General features: G+C 43.9%; 2 protein-coding genes across 6 annotated transcripts in view; one reads left to right on the forward strand and one right to left on the reverse strand.

Moving 5' to 3' along the window:
• mctp1a (multiple C2 domains, transmembrane 1a) overlaps window positions 1–19,574 on the forward strand; it is a 171,045-nt gene that overhangs the window by 140,329 nt on the left and 11,142 nt on the right. For 4 of the 5 annotated variants that reach the window (XM_053653998.1, XM_053653994.1, XM_053653995.1 and 1 more), the window contains 4 exons: window positions 4,234–4,343; window positions 5,007–5,116; window positions 5,564–5,661; window positions 12,944–13,753. In XM_053653998.1, coding sequence (XP_053509973.1) covers window positions 4,234–4,343; window positions 5,007–5,116; window positions 5,564–5,661; window positions 12,944–13,015 — 390 coding nt within the window. In that variant the 3' untranslated portion in view covers window positions 13,016–13,753. Of the gene's footprint in view, window positions 1–4,233; window positions 4,344–5,006; window positions 5,117–5,563; window positions 5,662–12,943; window positions 13,754–19,574 lie in introns of those variants that run through there. The other variant, XM_053653996.1, reaches the window with a different exon arrangement.
• Window positions 17,053–19,574, reverse strand: part of slf1 (SMC5-SMC6 complex localization factor 1) — a 45,739-nt gene continuing 43,217 nt past the window's right edge. Inside the window, exon 19 of the mRNA XM_053653993.1 lies at window positions 17,053–18,494. Within this exon, the coding sequence (XP_053509968.1) occupies window positions 17,998–18,494 (497 nt within the window). The 3' untranslated portion in view covers window positions 17,053–17,997. The remainder of the gene's footprint in view (window positions 18,495–19,574) is intronic.

The following is a 19,574-nucleotide window of genomic DNA, read 5'->3' on the forward strand; positions in this document are numbered from 1 at the left end:
CACGATAAAGCACATCCAAGTGAAATCCCGAAAATAAAATACAAAGGTAGGTTTTCACCTTTTAGGATCAGGATAAACACTCTTTGGCCAAAAGTATGTGGACACGTGACCTTATGCGCTTCTTCCCCAAACTGTTTCCACAAAGTTGGAAGCACACAATTGTCTAGAATGTCTTGTATGCTGTAAGCATTAAAGTTTCCCTTCACTGGAACTAAGGGGCTCAATCCTGTTCCAGCATGGCAGTGGTCCTGTGCACAAAGCGAGCTCCATGAAGACATGGTTTGTCAAAGTTGGTGTGGAAAAAAAGTCAAGTGGCCTGCATAGAGCCCCGACTTCAACCCCACTGAACACCTTTGGGATGAATTGGAATGCTGATTGTGTACTAGGCGTCCTCACCCTACATCAGTGCAAAAATCCCCACAGCAGCGCTCCAAAAATCTATTGGAAAGCCTTCTCAGAAGACTGGAGGTTATTATTATTAACAGCAAAGGTGGACTAAATCTGGAACGGGATGTTTAAAAAAAACAAATATGGGTACGATGGTCAGGTGTATGGGTACGATGGTCAGTCCTTTAAAAAAAAAAAAAAAAAAAAAAAATTCTACCCGATTAAAATCCCCCCTCTGAAAGTTCTCATTTTAATGAAGTATTGAACTTGAACCAGGCAGCAGCAGTATTCCTATTGAAAACTTCTGATCACTGGAATGAAATCCTAAATATTTATTTATAGCTTTTCATCAATTTGGGGCTTCTTTTCGCCCGAGGCCCTGGACTACAGCCCAGGTGAGCCCATGTATAAGTCTGGCCCTGATAAGAACATTCAATAAAGTATTAAAAGGTTCAGTACAAACAGGTTCTAAGACTTCTGTAGAAATAATGTTTCTGAAATGATATACAAAAAAAAATTGTCAATGGTTTGCTTCACAATGTTGTTATTAGAATGAACCACACATGGTTGCTCACACAACAATAGCTTTATGAACATTATAGGTCTGCATACTACAAGTGTGACTGTACCACCCAGCCTGTCTCAACCCAGTGTGTGTCTGAATGCATTATAAAGTAGAGGAATGGCCATGTGTAGCATTAGCAGGTTCCCACAGTGTGTCTTCATCAAATGACCTGAGGGAAGAAGGTGATGGGCGCTCTTCAGCAGGTTCCTCATATGCGCACGTGCACGCACACACACACACACGTGTATGCGAGAAAGCTATGCGGAGGAGCAGTGAAAACAAGCCTCTCTCCAGGCCGGTGTTATTTCAACCTCCTGCCTCCTTCGGTCCACTTTTGAAGACAGGAAATCGGAGTGAGCTCATAGTTCAAGGGCCATGTGGCAATGGTTTAGACTTGAGAGCCCCATGACCTGCACCTCTTCATGCACACACACACACACACACACACACATACATACACATACATACACACACATACCACATCTCTCAAAGCTGTGTTACTAACACCGACTCCAATACAATGGTGCATATGGGCCGCTTTTGTTTCAACTGATAACACAAACCAGATGGCAACAAGGAGAAAGGAGGAAAGAAAGAAATACTGTCGAATATTTGCAAAGAAAAATAACCCCGGGATAGTGTCTAGTTATATCTATTTGTCTTGTGTTGGCTTTCGGGAGGCAGCGTGGCTTTGTGGGCCATATTTAAAGTTATTTTTCATACCATGAAGGATAAACGAGGAAGGAGCCTGGGATGGGAAAACTGTCTGAATGCATGTAAAAGAGATCATGGATAGATTTGATTTTTTTTTTTTTTTTTTTTTTAAAGCAACATACATAGAGCCTCAATATAATAAGACCCTAGTACTGTACGTTTCTTCTTCTCTGGGACATGAGAGGAAAATGTGAGGCATTCCTTCCTATTCTGGCGGTCCAGTTCAGCTTGGAGTACTTGTACACACAACGTGATTACACAGAACATCACTGCAATCGCATTCATTTCCACTACAAATGTCATCACAGACATCACATGGCATCCAGAACTAAAAGAAATGTCTTATGTAACAGCATGTGTATAGAAATATCCCATCCTTTTGTCTGTGCCCTCATTTGCACAGCAGTGTTTGATCTTTAGGCTCAAGGCGCTGGCCAGCTCGAGGATGGTATTATCCACTATGACACTGACATTTCAATTGATCTTCATGAAGAGCATGAGCGCAGCCTCTGTAGTGGTGCCAGGCTGGAGCTGGGCACGGCTCGACATGGAAGCCTGCGAGCTTCCATGACACACACCTGGTTCCTGGCCACAGAAAATATCAGCACACCTTGTACTGTACATATATACAAGCACATACAGCCACATGGCATGAAAGCTCGCATATATTTATCCTGTTAGAATCCGGTGTTTTTGTGAAATTGGTACATGATTAGAGTTAAGAGTGGTCACCAGTGCCAGGTTCTTTAAAGTTGTGCCATTGCTTGATCTGTAATCAGACTAAAAATGCTGTAGAGATGAAATATCACAAACATGTATTCAGACTAATATTGAAAGGCAGTCTATGATATGATCAAAAGTATGATGGCCCACACTTACTAACGTCATCTGGCTCACGTACCACCATGAAATAACGGAAATGAACTGACCGCCAGAAAACAATTACAACCCGGCGTTCGTGAGACCGTATCTCAGACTAGAGCTTACAGCTGGGCACCTTTTTTGGCCAAAATTGAAATGCCACACAGTGTTAGTCGGGGAAATTCTTGGCACAGATTTCAAATGTTATTACATTTTTTAGGTTACCATTTAAAACTGGGCCACTTTTGGCTGATTGTAGACTTGAAATTGCCAAAACTGGCCATATGTGCCCAAACTCAGCCAAATTTGGCCTGAAATCAGGGAATGAGTTGTCTAGCTAAATGGCTGCACTGACTCTCACCTTTACTATACAGACAAAAAGCCACGATCATTAACATGAGAGCATCGACACACTCGCCATCCACTTTATTAGGAACACCGGTACACCTGCTCATTCATGCAGTTATCCAATCAGCTAATCACGTGTCAGCACAACGCATAAAATCATGCAGATACAGGTCAAGAGCTTCAATTAATGTTCACATCAAACATCAGAATGGAGGAGAAACACACACACACACACACACACACACACACACACAAAATCCTGCGAGCAGATGATATGCAGGCTGAAACACCTTGTTGATGAGAGAGATCGGAGGAGAATGACCAGACTGGTTTGAGCAGACGGGAAGTCTATAGTAACTCAAAAAAGCACTCTTTATAACCGTGGTGAGTAGAAAAGCATCTCAGAACGCACAACACAGCAAAACATGAGGTGGATGAACTGCAGAAGACCACATCAGGTTCCACTCCTGTCAGTTAAGAGCAGGAATCTGAGGCTATCATAGGGCACAGACTCCTAGAAACTGGACAGGTGAAGACTGGAAAAAGACCAGGTGTCCACGATAGCCTCAGATTCTTGTTCTTGGTTGACAGGAGTGGAACCTGATGTGGTCTTCTGCTGTTGTAACCTCAAGGTTAAGATGTTTTGTGCATGATGAGCACATTTGAATAATAATTTAAAAAAAAAAAAACAGTACCGTGCACACCTCTCTAAAAATTTGAACAAGTTTTGCTTCTAAAGGTTGTAAATTCTTTAATTATATAAAGGCATTATTTACTTGAAAACAGTCAGTTAGCTACTAGCTACACACTAGCTGTGCGTGTTTGAATGTCCCAGCATGTTCACACACTAAAGCAGCCTTTGTGTCTGTGTCCTCTTGATCACTGCATTTCCTGAACCTCATGTTATCCTCACTGTTGCATGACCATTCTTCCTCTCTGGCAAAAACTCCAGAGCGGACATTGTTCCGGCCAGGGCACGCGTACTGGGGTGCCAGTGGACACTTCTTAAAGTTCTTCTCAACCATCAAATGTTGAACGGTTCCACATTTAATGCTTGAAATGTTGCTGTTGTTGATGAGGATGTGCATGATGACATCACCGTGAGTTAATGGTCTACATTTGAAATTTCAGCGTAGCGATATTTATTCTTTGTTCCACAAAAACAAGGTTGCTTGCCAATTTTATACACAGTATGCTGCATGAGGAACTCTGAGCAGGTGGAGGCAGAGAGCTCTCCAAGTCTTTCAAGCTCCATGCTGGATAGGTCTTAAGCGTTGAAAAAAAAAAAATGCATGTGTCCAACCTCTCTGTCTGTCTATCTGTCTCTCTCTCTCTCTCTCTCTGGCTCTCTTTCTCAGGACTCGGAGAGAAAAGGACTCATCGACAAGCTGTACGCCATTCAGGATGTTTGCATCAGTGTGCAAAGTGCGCTGGATGACGTGGCCTCCTATGGCGAGAGATTAAAGAAGTGAGGAGGCACTGTTTTTTTCTAATCCCACCGCACAACAAATATTCTTTTATTGCGTGTTTGTTTAATAAGAAAAGTTTAAAAAGTTTGCAAGGAGTAAATCAGCTTTGCTCTGTAGTGTAGTCCGTTTGTAAGATTTAGTGTACACTAAGGCTATGGTTCTCTTTGAATCTGTGAAACTAGGGGGTCCATGATTTTCTAATTTTTTTTTTATAGTGGTGAAAATCACAATCCAACTGGATGACGACAATTTTCTATGGGTTCTATAGGTGGAAAGTTCAGAAGAAAAAAAGAAATAACTTTCTGGCTTCAGTAAATAGCCAACATATTATTATACATATAATAATAATGTGCTTCCTCTTCAAACTGTACCAAGGTCATCTGTGATTTTTAAAACATTTATTTTATTTTTTTTAACAGTTAAACGGATCCCAGACTGTAAAAAGTTTGAGAATGCCTGCACTAGGTTTTGCCAGACTAGATTGAATGTGAAATCCAATTAACATCCCAAACTGTGGCCAAAAATCGTCTAAACAGCATTACGTTAAACAACACAAAAGATTAGGAGTATCCCAGCTTGTGAGGCACAATCTGGCAACCGTACATAAACATCAAATGTAAATACAGCAAAGAAACTAACTGAGCTCTTGTGTCTTTTCCCAGTACTTTCAATTGGACTGTGCCTTTTCTCAGCTGGCTGGCCATCGTGGCACTGTGTGTGGCCACCCTTATCGTTTACTTCATTCCTCTCAGATACATCGTCCTGGCCTGGGGTGAGTCATGAACCTCTCTTGAGGATGTATCATTATTTATTGCATTGTATATTCAGCAGTGTTCAAATATAATGCATACGTCTGCAAGTAAGAACTGCGGTTCTGGTAGAGTTGCAGATGAACTGTGTCTATCATCTGTACACTTCTGGCACCAAAACAGCAGGGAGGCTGTTGAAGAGGAGAGCTAGGACCAAACACAGCCTCATAGCTAATGGTCTGTGTGCTCCTTTGTTCACTATTTCAGACTTGAGCAGCAGCTCTCAAAGGCCAGAGAGCAGTGCTCTTGTGGGCATAATGGCAGCCGATCTTTACTTAGAAAATGGGGTTTCAGAGAGCCTTTTGATCCTGTGTTGCTGGAGTAGCAGGCAGCCTCTTTTGACACACTGCTGAAGTGCACTTGTCCCCCCTCATTGAGGTGTAATGCTGCTGTGTCTGCCCAACTTTCAGGGGTGAATAAATTCACGAAGAAGCTGCGAGACCCATACAACATTGACAACAACGAGCTGCTGGACTTCCTCTCCAGAGTACCCTCCGATGTGCAAGTGGTAGGTGCACCTTCCATTTCTTCCAACTACCCTACTATCTGTCCATTTATCCATCTTTCTTAGAGAGGTCCAAGTGAAGCACTTTCTCCAGTTCGATAATTACACAGCACACACCGATGTAATGGAGTGGCCAGTCACTTTGCACCCCCATCTTTCGTTCTAACACCTGCTTTTATCTTTGCTTTGGTCAACAATCAAAATGCATTTTTCTTCCTGGAGCTTCACAGCATGTTATTTGGCTTGTACCACCTAAAACATGTGAGTCGTTCCTGAAGTAAAATTGCAGGGAGCTCATCTAGAAGTCTAACAAAATTCTCTAGTGGAGATAGTGGGTAGCATGTGTACTTTTTAAACCGAGTAGCTTGGAGTTAAACAATGTTTTTAACTGAAATGAAAAGCAGTAAGGATAAATTCTACACTGCTTCAGGTTCCTGTTCTAGAAGGTTATTGGATGCAGTTCTTGAGTCACTTCACTGGTTATTATTTATTTGGGACGGGGGCAGGGTGGCTTAGTGGTTAGCACATTTGCCTCGCACCTCTGGGTTTGGGGATCCGAATCCCACGCCTGCCCTGTACGTGCGGAGCTCCGCCAGTGCTTCGGGGGCTTCCTCTGGGTACTCTGGTTTCCTCCCCCTGTCCGAAGACATGCGTTGTAGGCTGATTGGCGTTTCCAAATTGTCCGTAGTGTGTGAATGTGTGTGCGATTGTGCCCTGTGATGGATTGGCACCCTGGCCAGGGTGTCCCCTGTCTCGTGCCCCAAGCTCCCTTAGATAGGCTCCAGGTTCCCCTGCGACCCTGTGTAGGATACGCGGTACAGAAAATGGATGGATGGATGGATGGATGGATGGATATCTATTTGGGAGTTTTTATGGTTGCAAATTGCACATTATGCTGCCTTCTTTGGGCAATCGCTGTTTTGATCCAGAGATGATATTATTGTAAGCTCTTTACATGTACAAGTATATAAAAAAAAAAGAAGTGAAAATTAGGAAATGAATTGTATAAATGCACTGAATAACCTGTAGCAGTCCAGTTTAGTTTACCGTAGTGTACTGTTTACGTGACCATTTGAGTAATCAGACAACTGTACATGTAAGGGTCTATTCAGATTATCAGTGTCCATGTAAACATATCTTAAGCAACACCCTGTTCAGTACATAGTGCACTATTTTGGGAGTTTTGTTGCACACTGGAGAATAGGCAGTACACTGCAGTAAGTTGTTATCCATCGTGTTCTCCTGTGGCCAATTAATATCCCTAATACAGTTTGCAGTTTGTTTGTAAGAGGAAGTAGGACTCACTTTTGGACACACAGAGAAAGTTTGAGGTGTAGACTTCCTATGCAGTTAACCCTTAGTAATTTATTTATGTATTTATTTATTTGAATAGTTTTGCTATACGTTTAATTGTTGCTCTTATTTACAAATGTTAGCACAAACTGACTACTCAGTTATCAGTTTTTGGACAGTTTAATGGACTGTGTCCCGTTGACTTTCATGGCACGATATCACTTTTTCTTGTCCAACACCTGATACTGAAACCTTGAGTAGCAGCAGATTTGCAAAACCCATTGATATCTTTTTTTTCTTTAAAAACACGAAGCTTAAAATTCTTTTCTTTTCAGTTGAAGCACTTAAAAAAAAAAATCTAGGAAAAAATACATGGCAAAAACCAGACTTACACAAAACTGCAGCTTTTAAACAAAAATCACTTACGTTGCAAGTTTAAATATAATAAAAATCAGTCCTAGCAAAAAAAAAAAAAAAAAAAATACCATCGAGTCTCCTTTCATGTAAACATTTCCACTTCCAAACAAGGAAACTTTTCCAAACCCAATTCCAGTCTTTTCCATTTCTTACAGGATCGGATCAAGTTCGTTCTTTTTGTCCCACGATATCCGATCCATGATTTTACGCTATTATCATAGATCTGATTGGTACCATCTCTAGTCGTTTCTATTGCAAGTATTGCAAAAGCCTTTTCAGGAACTTAGATATATTATTTAATTGAAAAAACCCCCCAACAACATTGTTATGGAAATAAATTGTGTTTATAATAAATTCACTCATATTAGTACTAATATCGCCAGCATTAACCGCGGTATGTCAGGGTTAAACGCCACTTAAACTTTACACTGTGTCACTTTCTGCCCGTTAAACTTCATGCCAATTGATTAAATGTAATTCTATAATGCATTGTGAATTAGGCTTAATGGGCTATGTGATCTGCGTGTCTGTGCCATTCAAATCTAATATAAATCAGTGAAATCTGCACCAGCTGCCATACACAGATTTATGGACTTCTTGCTGCGTAGTAACTCGCCATGCTTTGTTATTGTAAGCCATTAGAGTAAAGTAAAGTAATCCTCTCCCACTCTGCCTCTATATTAAGCGTGTGATCAGCGTCATGCAGCCTGCTTCATATAAACACTCGTATTGTGTACGGGAAGGTGCCGCTGTTTAACTTCAATTAAAGCCTGTGCTTGTAAACGCAGGACCTGCTTGTTATCTGGCTTCCTCAGTGTTCCTAAGCCCCGTGGTGCTGACTGTTGGGGCGTCGTGCGGCTCTGATCCAGGACCAAATCGCTTGCCTTTGATGGACCCTGGGTGGCAGGCTGCCTTTGATCTTTACAGGGTCATAATCTCTCACCCCCGCATGGCTTTTCCGTGGCCCGGCCCAAACGAGCTCTGGATGAGCTCCTTAGGTTCAGCTAACCACAACACCTGGAGCCCAGAAGGTTCCGGCAGGTAGGAAGGCCCGGAGGAGGCGCTGGCTAATGAGGCAGGGTCAGCACGAACTTCGGAGGACTTAACCACAGGGGTAATCTGTGCCAGGTTGTTGCACATTGACTTCAGGCTAGTGCGTTAAAAAAAAAAAACAAAAAAACAAAGCAACGCGCCATGCATCATGTTGCGCCGAGAAGGTACATAATGTGAAGCGGCACGTTTCAGGAACGTTCCGCTCTGCATCTCTCCGAGCTGCTTGCACAGGTCTCCTCACCTCACCTCTGTTTTCTGGGTTACATGCGCCCAAGGGGGACAGCACTCTGCGCTGCTAAGGGACATCAATGACTTAAATTAAGCATCCCAGAATCAGGGTGTGTCCTGCGGGCAGGAGCAGGCTCGAGTGTTTCGTGCAGATGACAAATGAAGCACCATTTTCGAGGCCCCATTGTGACCCAAACCTCCCGCGCTGTCCCCTGACAGTGACAGCCCTGCAGACACCCGGCTCTTTACAGATCATTTGGAGGAGCCTCAGAACAAGCCGAACTCATGAGCTACTAATGACTCTTTATATAAAGGGCACCGTAATGCACTCCATCAGGACGTGGTGTTTTTGTAGGAATACAGAATAACCTCAGTGTGTTTGGGTGTGCGTATTTCATCCCCTGAAGAAAAATCTGTGGTTTAAACTCTATGGCGATAGCAGTTCTAGTGAGCGAGCGTGCTTCCAAGAGTACTTTCACAAAAGCTCCAGGGATATAAATGCATTTCAGCCTTAATGTAAAGCCGGCCTATGCTGAGCTGCAGGGTCTTTTTCTTACACTCCTGGAGTCTTATATGCGCTACCTGCTGTGCCGTAGCTACCTGTTAAATACACCTTTTTTTAAAAAATGTTATGCGTTTTCTTCTGATTCAATATGCTTAGAGACAAGCTTTACCTTGTACATATTGCCCTCGGTCGAATGGGTTTGATTTCATGCCTGAGTAAGCTAGCTCTCTGATCCAAGAGAATCTTTTATGTCCCTTAAATGAGGCCAGCTCTTGTTGCTGACTTAAGTATGTGCAACCTAGTATTAGAGACTATGTCCTGTCACTAGAATGTTTTATGATCCCATTAGCCAGCGAAGACACGGAATGTAAAGTGGGACGCTAGCAATTAGCACGCGAGAATACCATTATGGCGTATGCAAATGAAAAGACATACAGAGTGTTTTCGCCCGAAGCCGATTCATCACCTGAATAAGGCATATCGGGTTTTGTAGGGAAGAAAAGGAAAAAAAAAAAAAGGGACTAGCACTATTTGGGGAAAAGTTCCAGACTATTTTAGAGGTCTTGGCACTCTCATCTGTGTATATCAGCAGTACAAGGATCTAGCAATTAGTGCACATCCCAGAACTACAGCAAACGAAAGTTTTCTCCGGGCTCGCACGTCACGTGTCGCTTTCTCTTGACAATACACATGCGAGCAGATCTCTCTCATCTGTGGGTGTCTGTGCCTGGTTTTTTATTTATTTATTTATTTATTTATTTATTTATTTATTTTTAGGAGAGTGTTTAATAGCCTTAATGCTAGGTTAGGTGTCACTGGAGATGAAGCAGGGAAGATTTTCCCCGTGTATCTTCTCTTCTGTATAAAGAGCATAGCATAGTATCATTAAAATGTTCTCCTTTCATTTACTTCTTTATATTTGCCTGCCGCCTCTGTGGCTTCAAATCCCGATCCCTGCTCAGAGGCAGGGCGAGGCGAGGCGAGGCGACAGCACGTTCGGCATCGTCGTGTCCCGGGACAGTGCCTGAGCCGCCGCTAAACGAAGCGCTCGCGTACATGGCGCCACCTCTGTACGCACGCACTTCAAAGCCTGCTGCTGTCAGCACGAGGGTGAGGAGAGAGGGTGGAGCAGCCTTTGAGCGGCTCAAAGGTCTTCTCCCATGGATGCTTGCTTTGTGCCAGCCACTTTCTCCAAATTGCTATCTCACCATAGTGATTCGACTCTTCTTCAGAAACGTCTTTGCCTCCCGTGTCTATTCGTCTCGTCTCCGCTCTTCTCTCGGAGAGCAGGTTCTATTCGGCGGGACAGCTCTCCATCATTAAAAGGGCGAATGCATGTTGCTCCAATTAAGATGGCAGAGCTGTCACCCGTTAACTGTAATGGAACCTGTAACGTGCAGAGCATCTCCGTGGCAGTCGCTTTTTCTGAAGGACTCTTTTGATAGCACTTTTATTGTTTGTTTTTTATCACCCACTTCTTTTCTTCCATTAGGTTCACGAACATTGATCTGTATCCTGTCACCTAGACACGCAAACTTTTGTTTACTTAGTTCAGGAAGGTTCCAGATACCGCAAGTGAGATCCAAATATAATGATCCTGTAAGCTTTTCCTTCAGCTCTTTGGAAAGGGCACACAAGTCTGTCCTTGCCCTATTCTGGTCATCATGATCTCTAGTTTATTCTACTCAGAACTGGGTCAGACGTTAGGGCCCAGGTATTTTTAAACAATTAGGTCATTCCGATTGCTTCGTTCATATTCCCTGTATGCTTCGATAAAAATGCTCATATGAAGCCTTTTATCGTGTGCACGGTAACCGCCTCCTCAGATGTCAGCCGGCGATGTTGTGGAGGCTTGTTCATTCTGTGAGATGGATGGAGGATAGACGGGTTCTCCATCTCTAACTGAGATTGTCCGCAGATAGATCGTTGTCTCTCAGCACCGGTGATTCACGATCGTACCGAGTGAGCAGTAGATAAGACGGACCGTATAGCTCTCTGGGAGACACCAGTAATGACGTCAAACGCTTCGTGGGCCAGCAGCATGGCTGATGCTTTCGCGTGACTGCGACGTGAAGACTAGCACTATAATTGCCTGCTCAACGTTGGCCAAAGTACACTGACGTCAGTCTGCTTTCACCACCAGATTGCAGTTCTTTTGATGGCTCCGGATTTTCTTCTTCTTACTCCAAGTCACTCGTTTGTCTCAAACACACCAGCGTTTTCCCAGCCGATCTCCGTCTACGGCAGCTGTAGTGTAGGTGTGTTTATCAGAGACGAGAATGTGGACTACACTGGAGAAAGAATGAAAAACCTGTTTGTTTAAAAAGAATGAAAGTCTAATGGCAGATAATAAAGATTCGCATGAAACAGCACGGTGGCTTAGTGTTACCTTTGAGTTTGGATCCCATCTCTGCAATGTTTGCACTGAGCTTGCATGTTCTCCCTGTGCTTCCGGGGGTTTCCATCGGGTACTCTGGTTTCCTCCCACAAAAGACATGCGTTGTAGGCTGATTGGCATTTCCAAAATTGTCCGTAATGTGTGATTGTGCATACGGTTGTGCTCTGCGATGGGTCAGCACCCTGTCCAGGGTGTCCCCCACGTTGTGCCCCAAGTTCCCTGGGACAGGCTCCACCACGACCCTGGGTATTGTACGAGGTACGGAAGATGGATGGATGGAGGTATTTATAAATTCAGCTCCTAATTTGTCATTTTAGACTGAGTACTCAACCACAAGAATTTGTGGTTATGCGATACCAAATACCAAAAAAAAGTCTTGGCATAAATTTGACTGTATTGCCGCAGGGGTGGCACAGAGGTTAGCACTGCCATCTCTAAACTCCCTAAAGGGTCCTCAGTTTGATCCGGAGCTTGGGTGACTCTCTGACTCTCCGTGTGTTGTTTGGCATGCTCTCGCCATGTCCGTGTTGGTTTCCTCCAGGTTCTCTGGTTTTCTCCCACCTCCCAAAAACATGCAGGTGAATGGGTCGTGCTAATGTGCTCCTACTATAGGTGTGAGTAAGTGTGTGACCTGGTATGTGACTGGTGCTCTGCAATGAACTGGTATCCCATCCAGGGTGTATTCCCACCTCACGCTCTGGAAAATCAGGCCCAGGCAGGTCTGGCTGACGGGAGAGGTCTAGCCACTGTTGATCGTCAGTCCCCAGCCTCCCGCCACAGCCAGGTTAAGTCAAACGTCCCCCCGGCCCCTGAAACCATTCCGCTTTCTCAACACAAGACAGAATGTGAGTTTTCCCCATCCGTCTGCAGACGATCCGTGCCTAATGAAGTAACCTATCTTTCCCGTGTCTGTTGATTAAAGGGGATTTGAGCGTAAAATGCGTGGATTAAGGCCGATTCGGTGTCGCCAGCCCTGCAGGCAAACAGAGGAGAACGAACTGAACTTTTCCACCACGGTAAACGTAAGCCGGTGAGGAAATCTTGAACGTTCCCTCTCCCCGACGTCTTTGATTCAGAGCTTGTATAATAACTCCGGTGCGGTTTGCACCATCTCTGGTGATGTGATTACCGTGTAAAAACATTTTGAAGATTTAATGGCTAAGAAACACACAAATATGAAATACCACTGCTAGTAACAATGCATGCATAGGAGGACATTTTGGGTACGAGAGGAAAGCTAGTGGAAGGATGCTGTTTCCCATCACCCTGACCTCAGTGCTGTTTGCTTTTCAGAAGCTTCTCACCCACACAGCCCCAATATCAATGCATTCTAAACACTGCCCACCTGATTCCGTGTGTGTGTGTGTGTGTGTGTGTGTGTGTTTTAACAGGTGCAGTACCGAGAGCTGAAAGTGGATCCAAGTCACAGCCCAAACAAGAGAAAGAAAAATAACCCAGGATAGCTCTCTTCCTTATCCCATGGACTCAGACTTAGCATGCCAAGGACCTGCACTGATTTGGACCGGCTAGGTCTTCTTCCTCCCCTTTCTTTCTTTCCTCTCTTTCTCTTTCTCGCTCTCTCTCTAAGACTCTGTTTCTTGACAGAGGAGCACAAATGGTGAATGTGAAAACAGAGGAGCACTTTTAATTATTGCCATGAGGGTTTCCGCCATACTTGTTTACTTTTAGTGCAGAGGAGAGCGTGAAAAACTCTTGACCCCTTTTAGAGTCGTACGGCAGGAGCTATTTGTCACTGGCTGGCATCAGGCAGATGGCTCTAAAAGCCAAGGTGTCCTTCCAGCACAGCAGAGGGAGACCAGAGACAGGGAATGGCTTCAGCCACAAATAGCAGGATCAGCTGATAATACCGCCAGCCGCAGTGGCACATCACGTCTCTATCTTGGAGGGGAAATATGATGGTTAGGTTGCAGTTTGCACCCTGTAATTTCCACAATGTGGTAAGGTTGTGCGCTGAAACCCGACGTCCTCCAGAGCAGTTATTAGGGTTGTCAGCTAAGCCTCTTTACAGTTCGATTTATAGCAGTAACTAAAATGTTTTTTTTTTTTTGTGTGTGTGTGTTTGGACAACTGCCTGGCTCAAGAGTCATTATTTATTCAACTGGGATATTTGTTTTAGGTAATCAGGTTATTTTAAGGGGATGAATGATGCATGCTTGGTTTATTTGTGGTTTAAAAAAAAAAAAAAAAAAAAATGATTGGCATGTTTACAGGAGGCATATTAGTTTTGGTGACAAAATCCATTTTGGTTACTGAACACTAGCCCGCGTTAAATCTTTCGAGGCACGCTGCAGTGTGCCCGGGTCACCATGAGGTGCCACCCTGCTAATATGGATGTCGGTGTGGGTGGGCAGAATGAATGGAGGGTGTGTAGCGGGTGAGTGGCGTTCTAATCAAGTTACAAAGGCATCTCTATTCCACTGTTTACTGTAGATTCGGTTTCCAAAACCGATGACAGGCAGCCAAACTTAGATGGCAGCTTTGTGGGTGTCTTCATTGTAGGGAATAGCTTTCTTGAAAATGTCAATAGTGTGTGACAAGCTGCTTCAGGGACTTGGCAGGGGTGCGGCGCAGGGCAGGAGTTTACCATCGTTGCTGTGGAGAGAAGAGGACCAAGAGGGCGTAGCATGCCCTTTTTTTTTCGGAACCTTTTCCCATCATCCCTTTCTGAATTTGGCACGCCGTGCTTTTTCCTCTCCTTCATCCATTCGGTTGAGCGAGAGGTCACGGCTCGGCCTGTAGGGAACCTCCTGAGGGATCTCTGCTGAGCAAGTGTTGAAAGATCACAGCACCATCAGAGGAGGCTTCTATTTGGCTTCGGTCCATCCATGAGGAGTTTAAAAAAACACACACACACACACACACACACACACACACACACACAAAACACTCCCTTATGGCTGCTTTTCTATAAGCACATCTGTCATATGGAAAGCCCATTGATTTGTTTCAAAGCATTTCCTTACAAAGACAACACACTCCCCATTGACCAAGACACTGATGGTACCAAAGTGATCTCCATTAAAAAATAAAAAATAAGGACCACTCTTGAAGAAATGTTTGGAAACTGCTGAAAAGGACGTGGTTTTTTTTTTCGGTTTGTTTTTTTTTTTCTTCCTAATGTGTATGTGCTGTTTAACGTCCTTTTAATGGTTTAGTAAACGTATCGTGTGGCTTGTTCATCTCCCATCCAAAAATTGTTTTCCGTTTTCAAAACGCATATATATATATACTACGTTTGCGAGCAAACCAAAGTGGAACTTTTTAAACATCATCAATGTAGAATGTACCATTTCCATAAAAGGCAAAAAGGGGAAAAAAAAAAAAAAGAAAAGAAAAAGGTTATAGCACTTTTATTTGCACTGATTTTTAAATCTGTTTATTAAAGTTTTCTTTTTAATTTCATGTACATATATATAATATGCTTGTAAATGGTAAGATGTTTATGATGTATAGCTCTAAACGTGTCTTTTCCCTTCAAGATATTTAAAGATATTCGCGCCTGTTCCATCATCACTAAGCTCCCAGCGGTCGGACGAGGTGGGAATTAATGAAGGTAGAGACGGAACGGGAGAGCACTACTAAAATATTTCAGTAAATGCCTAAGATGAATGTCTATTAATTTTAAGAAAGAGATAAGAAGATTATTAAATATTTTTATCATCTCTCGCTTTTGTGTCGTCATCGATGGGGGAAGGTAAGGGAGGGGGGGGGGATTGGGGGAGGGACTTGTGAAATGTTTCAAAGTGCCTTGACAGGAAAGACACTCGGAGTTAATTCCAGGTCCAAAGCTCAACAGGTCACATGGTGTACAAGGCTACAGTTGTAGAGGAATGAGTTTCTCGGATTCTTTGTGGTGGGTCTCTGCAGTAGAATAAAACACAGGTGTGTACAAGGCGTTTCTCAGCGCAAAAAATGTGTGTCTAATCGGTCATCTCTGATTCCCTCAGCCACCATTAATCGTCCTGCCGCGCTGCCAGAGTTGCAGTGTGTGCGCTCGACTCCAGCTGGGCCTCTGCTTCCTACCAAAGAAATCAGGCTTTGATGCAAACATGTACATATCACCCGCTCACTGAGTGATCGAGGGGCTGCTCGTTTCATGCGAAGGGGCCAGAGGGGCCTCCCCTGTGCTCTGAGCCACCGTGCTCCCCTACCCTAATCATTTATTAGTCTGGCCGTCCCTCCGCTGTCTGATCCCTGCTGTTATTCAATATGAGCACGGAACATCGCACGCTGCACCTCGCTACAAATAACAGCACAGCCAGACGCTAATAATTACCGCTACAAGAGAAAAGAGGGCAAGAACACTAGGGTTTGTTATTAATGAGACCCACCATCGCTCTAGCGCTGTCAGGTGCAGGCTATCTTTGCACGTCTAAGGGTTCAGCTCTAATCCTGCCATGTTCCGCCCTGCCGTACCAATCTCTCTTCACCGCTGGAAGACGCAACACCGTTGAAAAAGCCAGCGTCATGAAGTGAGCCATTCTTCGTGGAGATTTGGACGGGATTTATTTAAAAAAATTTTTGGTTTTGACCCAACGGGCTGTAATGGGATCGATAGAGTGAAAGGGTCTGAACACAGATGAGCCTGATCGATCTCTGTTCGGCTTCATACGAGTGGGATAAGACCCGTCCTCTGGGGTGCAGAGACTAGACTAGACAATACACCGAATCATGTACTACGTTCATATTGTACTCTTCTTAAACCAGCGTACAAACTCGTGGCGTTAATTAAGAAAGAATCAAGAACGAGAGATCAAGTTACAACTACAAATAACTTTGTGGTGTGACGAAACAATTCTGTTTCACCCCTCGAATAACCCGGACACCGTCTTGTGCACGTGCACATGTACGCGGAAACCTTCGACGATGTCTCCTGTCTTGGCGAGTGCATTTTTATACATTTTACACATGGCTTAATTCACCGTGCTTCAGTGCAATGATTTTATTGAGCTTTAAAGAAGGATTTGGACAGACAGCTCAACCACGTCCAAGCGCCCTGGCATGACGTGCAGGTTGGCCTGGGCCACATGCCCACTGCCGGTGGTCTCCCCAGATGAAACATTACGCCTGGGTATGTGCTGCCCGATGCTGAATACACATGTGCTGACATTCTAGTGAGAACTTGAGATGTGTCACGCACTCGCAGTACATTGGCCGTTTTACTGCTGGAAACGGGTGCGTACGGCCGCTCCAGAAGTTGATCCCTTTAAGGGTACACCTCAGATTGACTATTCATCAGCCACAAACGAAAGACACAGGGGTTCCTTTATCTAAATACAGACTGGCCCACTGGGCAATGGACACATATGGCATAGGGGATCACTTAGAGGCAAACTGGAGTACCAAGAAGTCAGCGTTGCTGCTATCTGGGTATTGCTATACACCACCTTCAAGTTCTACAACCTCAGCAGTGTGTATGGTGGCCATCTTGGAACACCTTTCCAGTTAGTCCTAACGTGTTTTGATTCCTCATGACGTCGGTTATCCAAGCAATTCTCAAATGCCCCTGAAAGCAGGGGTGAAACACTGCAGAAAGCTAGTTACACATGTAAATACGGTTCTATGAAAACAGAGAAAGCACTAGCGTTCCTTGTCATTTGGGATCAGCACGAACCCAGCAAGAACTAGGCAAGGTTATAGGAAAGAGATAGCTGCATCACAGCAGGATTTATTGCAAGTAATATGTCAAATTTCACTCCATTACTTCTTGGAAGGTCTTGGCAGGAAGGGGTCCAGGTCATCGTCCCTGACGGTCATCTGGTGTTCACAGACAGCAGACGGTTCCAAGTAGCGAATAATGATGTAGCGAATAAATTATGATGCAGATATAATTATATACATATAAATAAAGAGTACATATCAAGTGACTAATATGTAGTCGTTGTCCCCAACTACTTTGTTTATTGCTGCAGGACATTTGGACGTCTGGGATATGAACTTCATCGGTTTATACTGGTGTTTATTCTAATCCCTGTTCGTTAAAGTTAAAGATTTGCTCGGAGAATAAGCAGGTGATCACATCCTCTAGTGGCTTCTCCATGTTTATTGCAGCCGGCTGTCTCTTACTAATTTGTACACTTTACACACAGAGATGAACTTCTTATGGTTGCTTAAGTGCATCACTATTCATTTCCCATGTGGCAAAAGTGAAAAAAGTATCATTATTATTATTTTGTATTTTTAAAAAAAGTATTTGATGAAACATTTAAGGTCAGAGAAGAAACTAGAGATTAGTTTAAACAGACTAGCTTAAGTATAAAACAATGGAATATTACCATTACCAATAATAATAATAAGAAGAAGAAGAATATTATTTACACTATTTTATCTACAATAGTGAAAAAAAGACTGGATATTTCCCTCGGTCCCGTCAACGAATGAATGAGAACTAGCTCTTTGCAAGTGTGGAAACGCTGGGTGCTAGTTAAGGTTCAGGCTTGCCGGCGAGCAGAGCATTCCCCTCAGCCTGCAGGTCTTTCAGCAGCTGGATGAGCAAACTGGTGTGTGTCCCGTGGCAGTGTGTTAACGCAGGATTCAGCTGCAGCACGTACTGTTCCATACTCATCAGAGTCCTCAGGTCATGGGCCAGGACCCCTGCTCTAGAGTCTTTCCAGTGTGAGCTTAGTGTCTCTGGGTTCAGGCTAAGCAGTGTCTGTGCTGTAGAGGGACTAAGCTCTAGCACTGGCTCTGCAGTTTCATACGAGGGGATGTGCTGCTCCGCTAAATAGGTGAGGAGGAGGCAGCTGAGGAGAAACGAGCAGGTCTCCACAAAGGCCATGTCTCTCACCTCAGACTGCTGGACCGTCAGACTTGTGTCCCCTTCTTCAGCACAGCGAATGAACTCCTCACGCAGCGCCGGACAGGAGACCAGGTCCAAAGGAGTGTGATCAGAACAATCACGCAACTGCAACAGCACAGACCCTACAGAACATAAAGAAAAGGTTTAACGGAAAGGACACGCGTGCAGTAATGCTTTAACAGTGGTGATGGCAAATATTTTAACCTAGATAGTGACTGTAATAACACAATGCCATTCTGCCATTTTAAAAAAGAAAAAAAAGTACATCCATCTGGTACCTACAGCCACGTTATTGGCTACATCTAAAGGAAAGGGACCATCACAGGAGCACAGCTGGGTAGATATTATTTGGTTGATTGCCCATTCTTAGCACAGCAATGTCACTGACGTGTCGTTGGGGTTTTTAAACAAACCAATGTCATTTCTGGATTAAGAGACATTCCACTTACCAAAAATATCGACCTATCACTGGACAGAAAGAGAGGAAGAGGATAAGAACAGGAAATGAGCAAGGACAAGTTAAGCTATTGTTTGTAAAAGCAGTGATCGGACACAGCATGATTACTAAGTCAAACCCAGAACTACTTTTGTCCCGAATAGTAAGCAACTATAATAATAATAATAATACTTTTTGACATAGTGTGTAGTACAGTAATATGTGATATGGGAGGGAGTTCATGTTTTTTTCTCCTCCCAAAATGGAGACTGTCGGTGTTCGACCAATCAGTGGTCTACAATATTTTGTGTTCTACCAATATGTGGTACTCTTGTTACCCTGGCAAGAAGGATATTCAGTTATGTGGCACTGAAAACAACTCAACATGCTATACTATACTCTACCAATGCTACAGTGCCTGACCTCCACATGATACCCACACATCGGCACAACACATCAGTGCTACTGCAGTGCTAAGATCTGTCCACCTCTCAAACATCTGCCCAGTGGTTGCCTTTTGATGGACACTGGACCAATAAACTGGAAATGACCCTGCAGGTCAGCACTGATGCTACCTGGGAATTCCTGTACACTTTGTCCAGGTTCTGCAGCCCCAGTAGCACGAGGGTTGATTCATTATGACACCATGTCTATTACACTGGAAGTTGAATATGAAATGTTTTTAATGGTTTATAAGTTCATAAGGGAGAACATAAGGGTTCAGCCAGGGGACACTGTGTGGACACATTCTCTCTCTCACACTCTC

Source organism: Ictalurus furcatus, chromosome 22 (genome assembly GCF_023375685.1).
Source record: "Ictalurus furcatus strain D&B chromosome 22, Billie_1.0, whole genome shotgun sequence".
Classification (NCBI taxonomy): domain Eukaryota; kingdom Metazoa; phylum Chordata; class Actinopteri; order Siluriformes; family Ictaluridae; genus Ictalurus; species Ictalurus furcatus.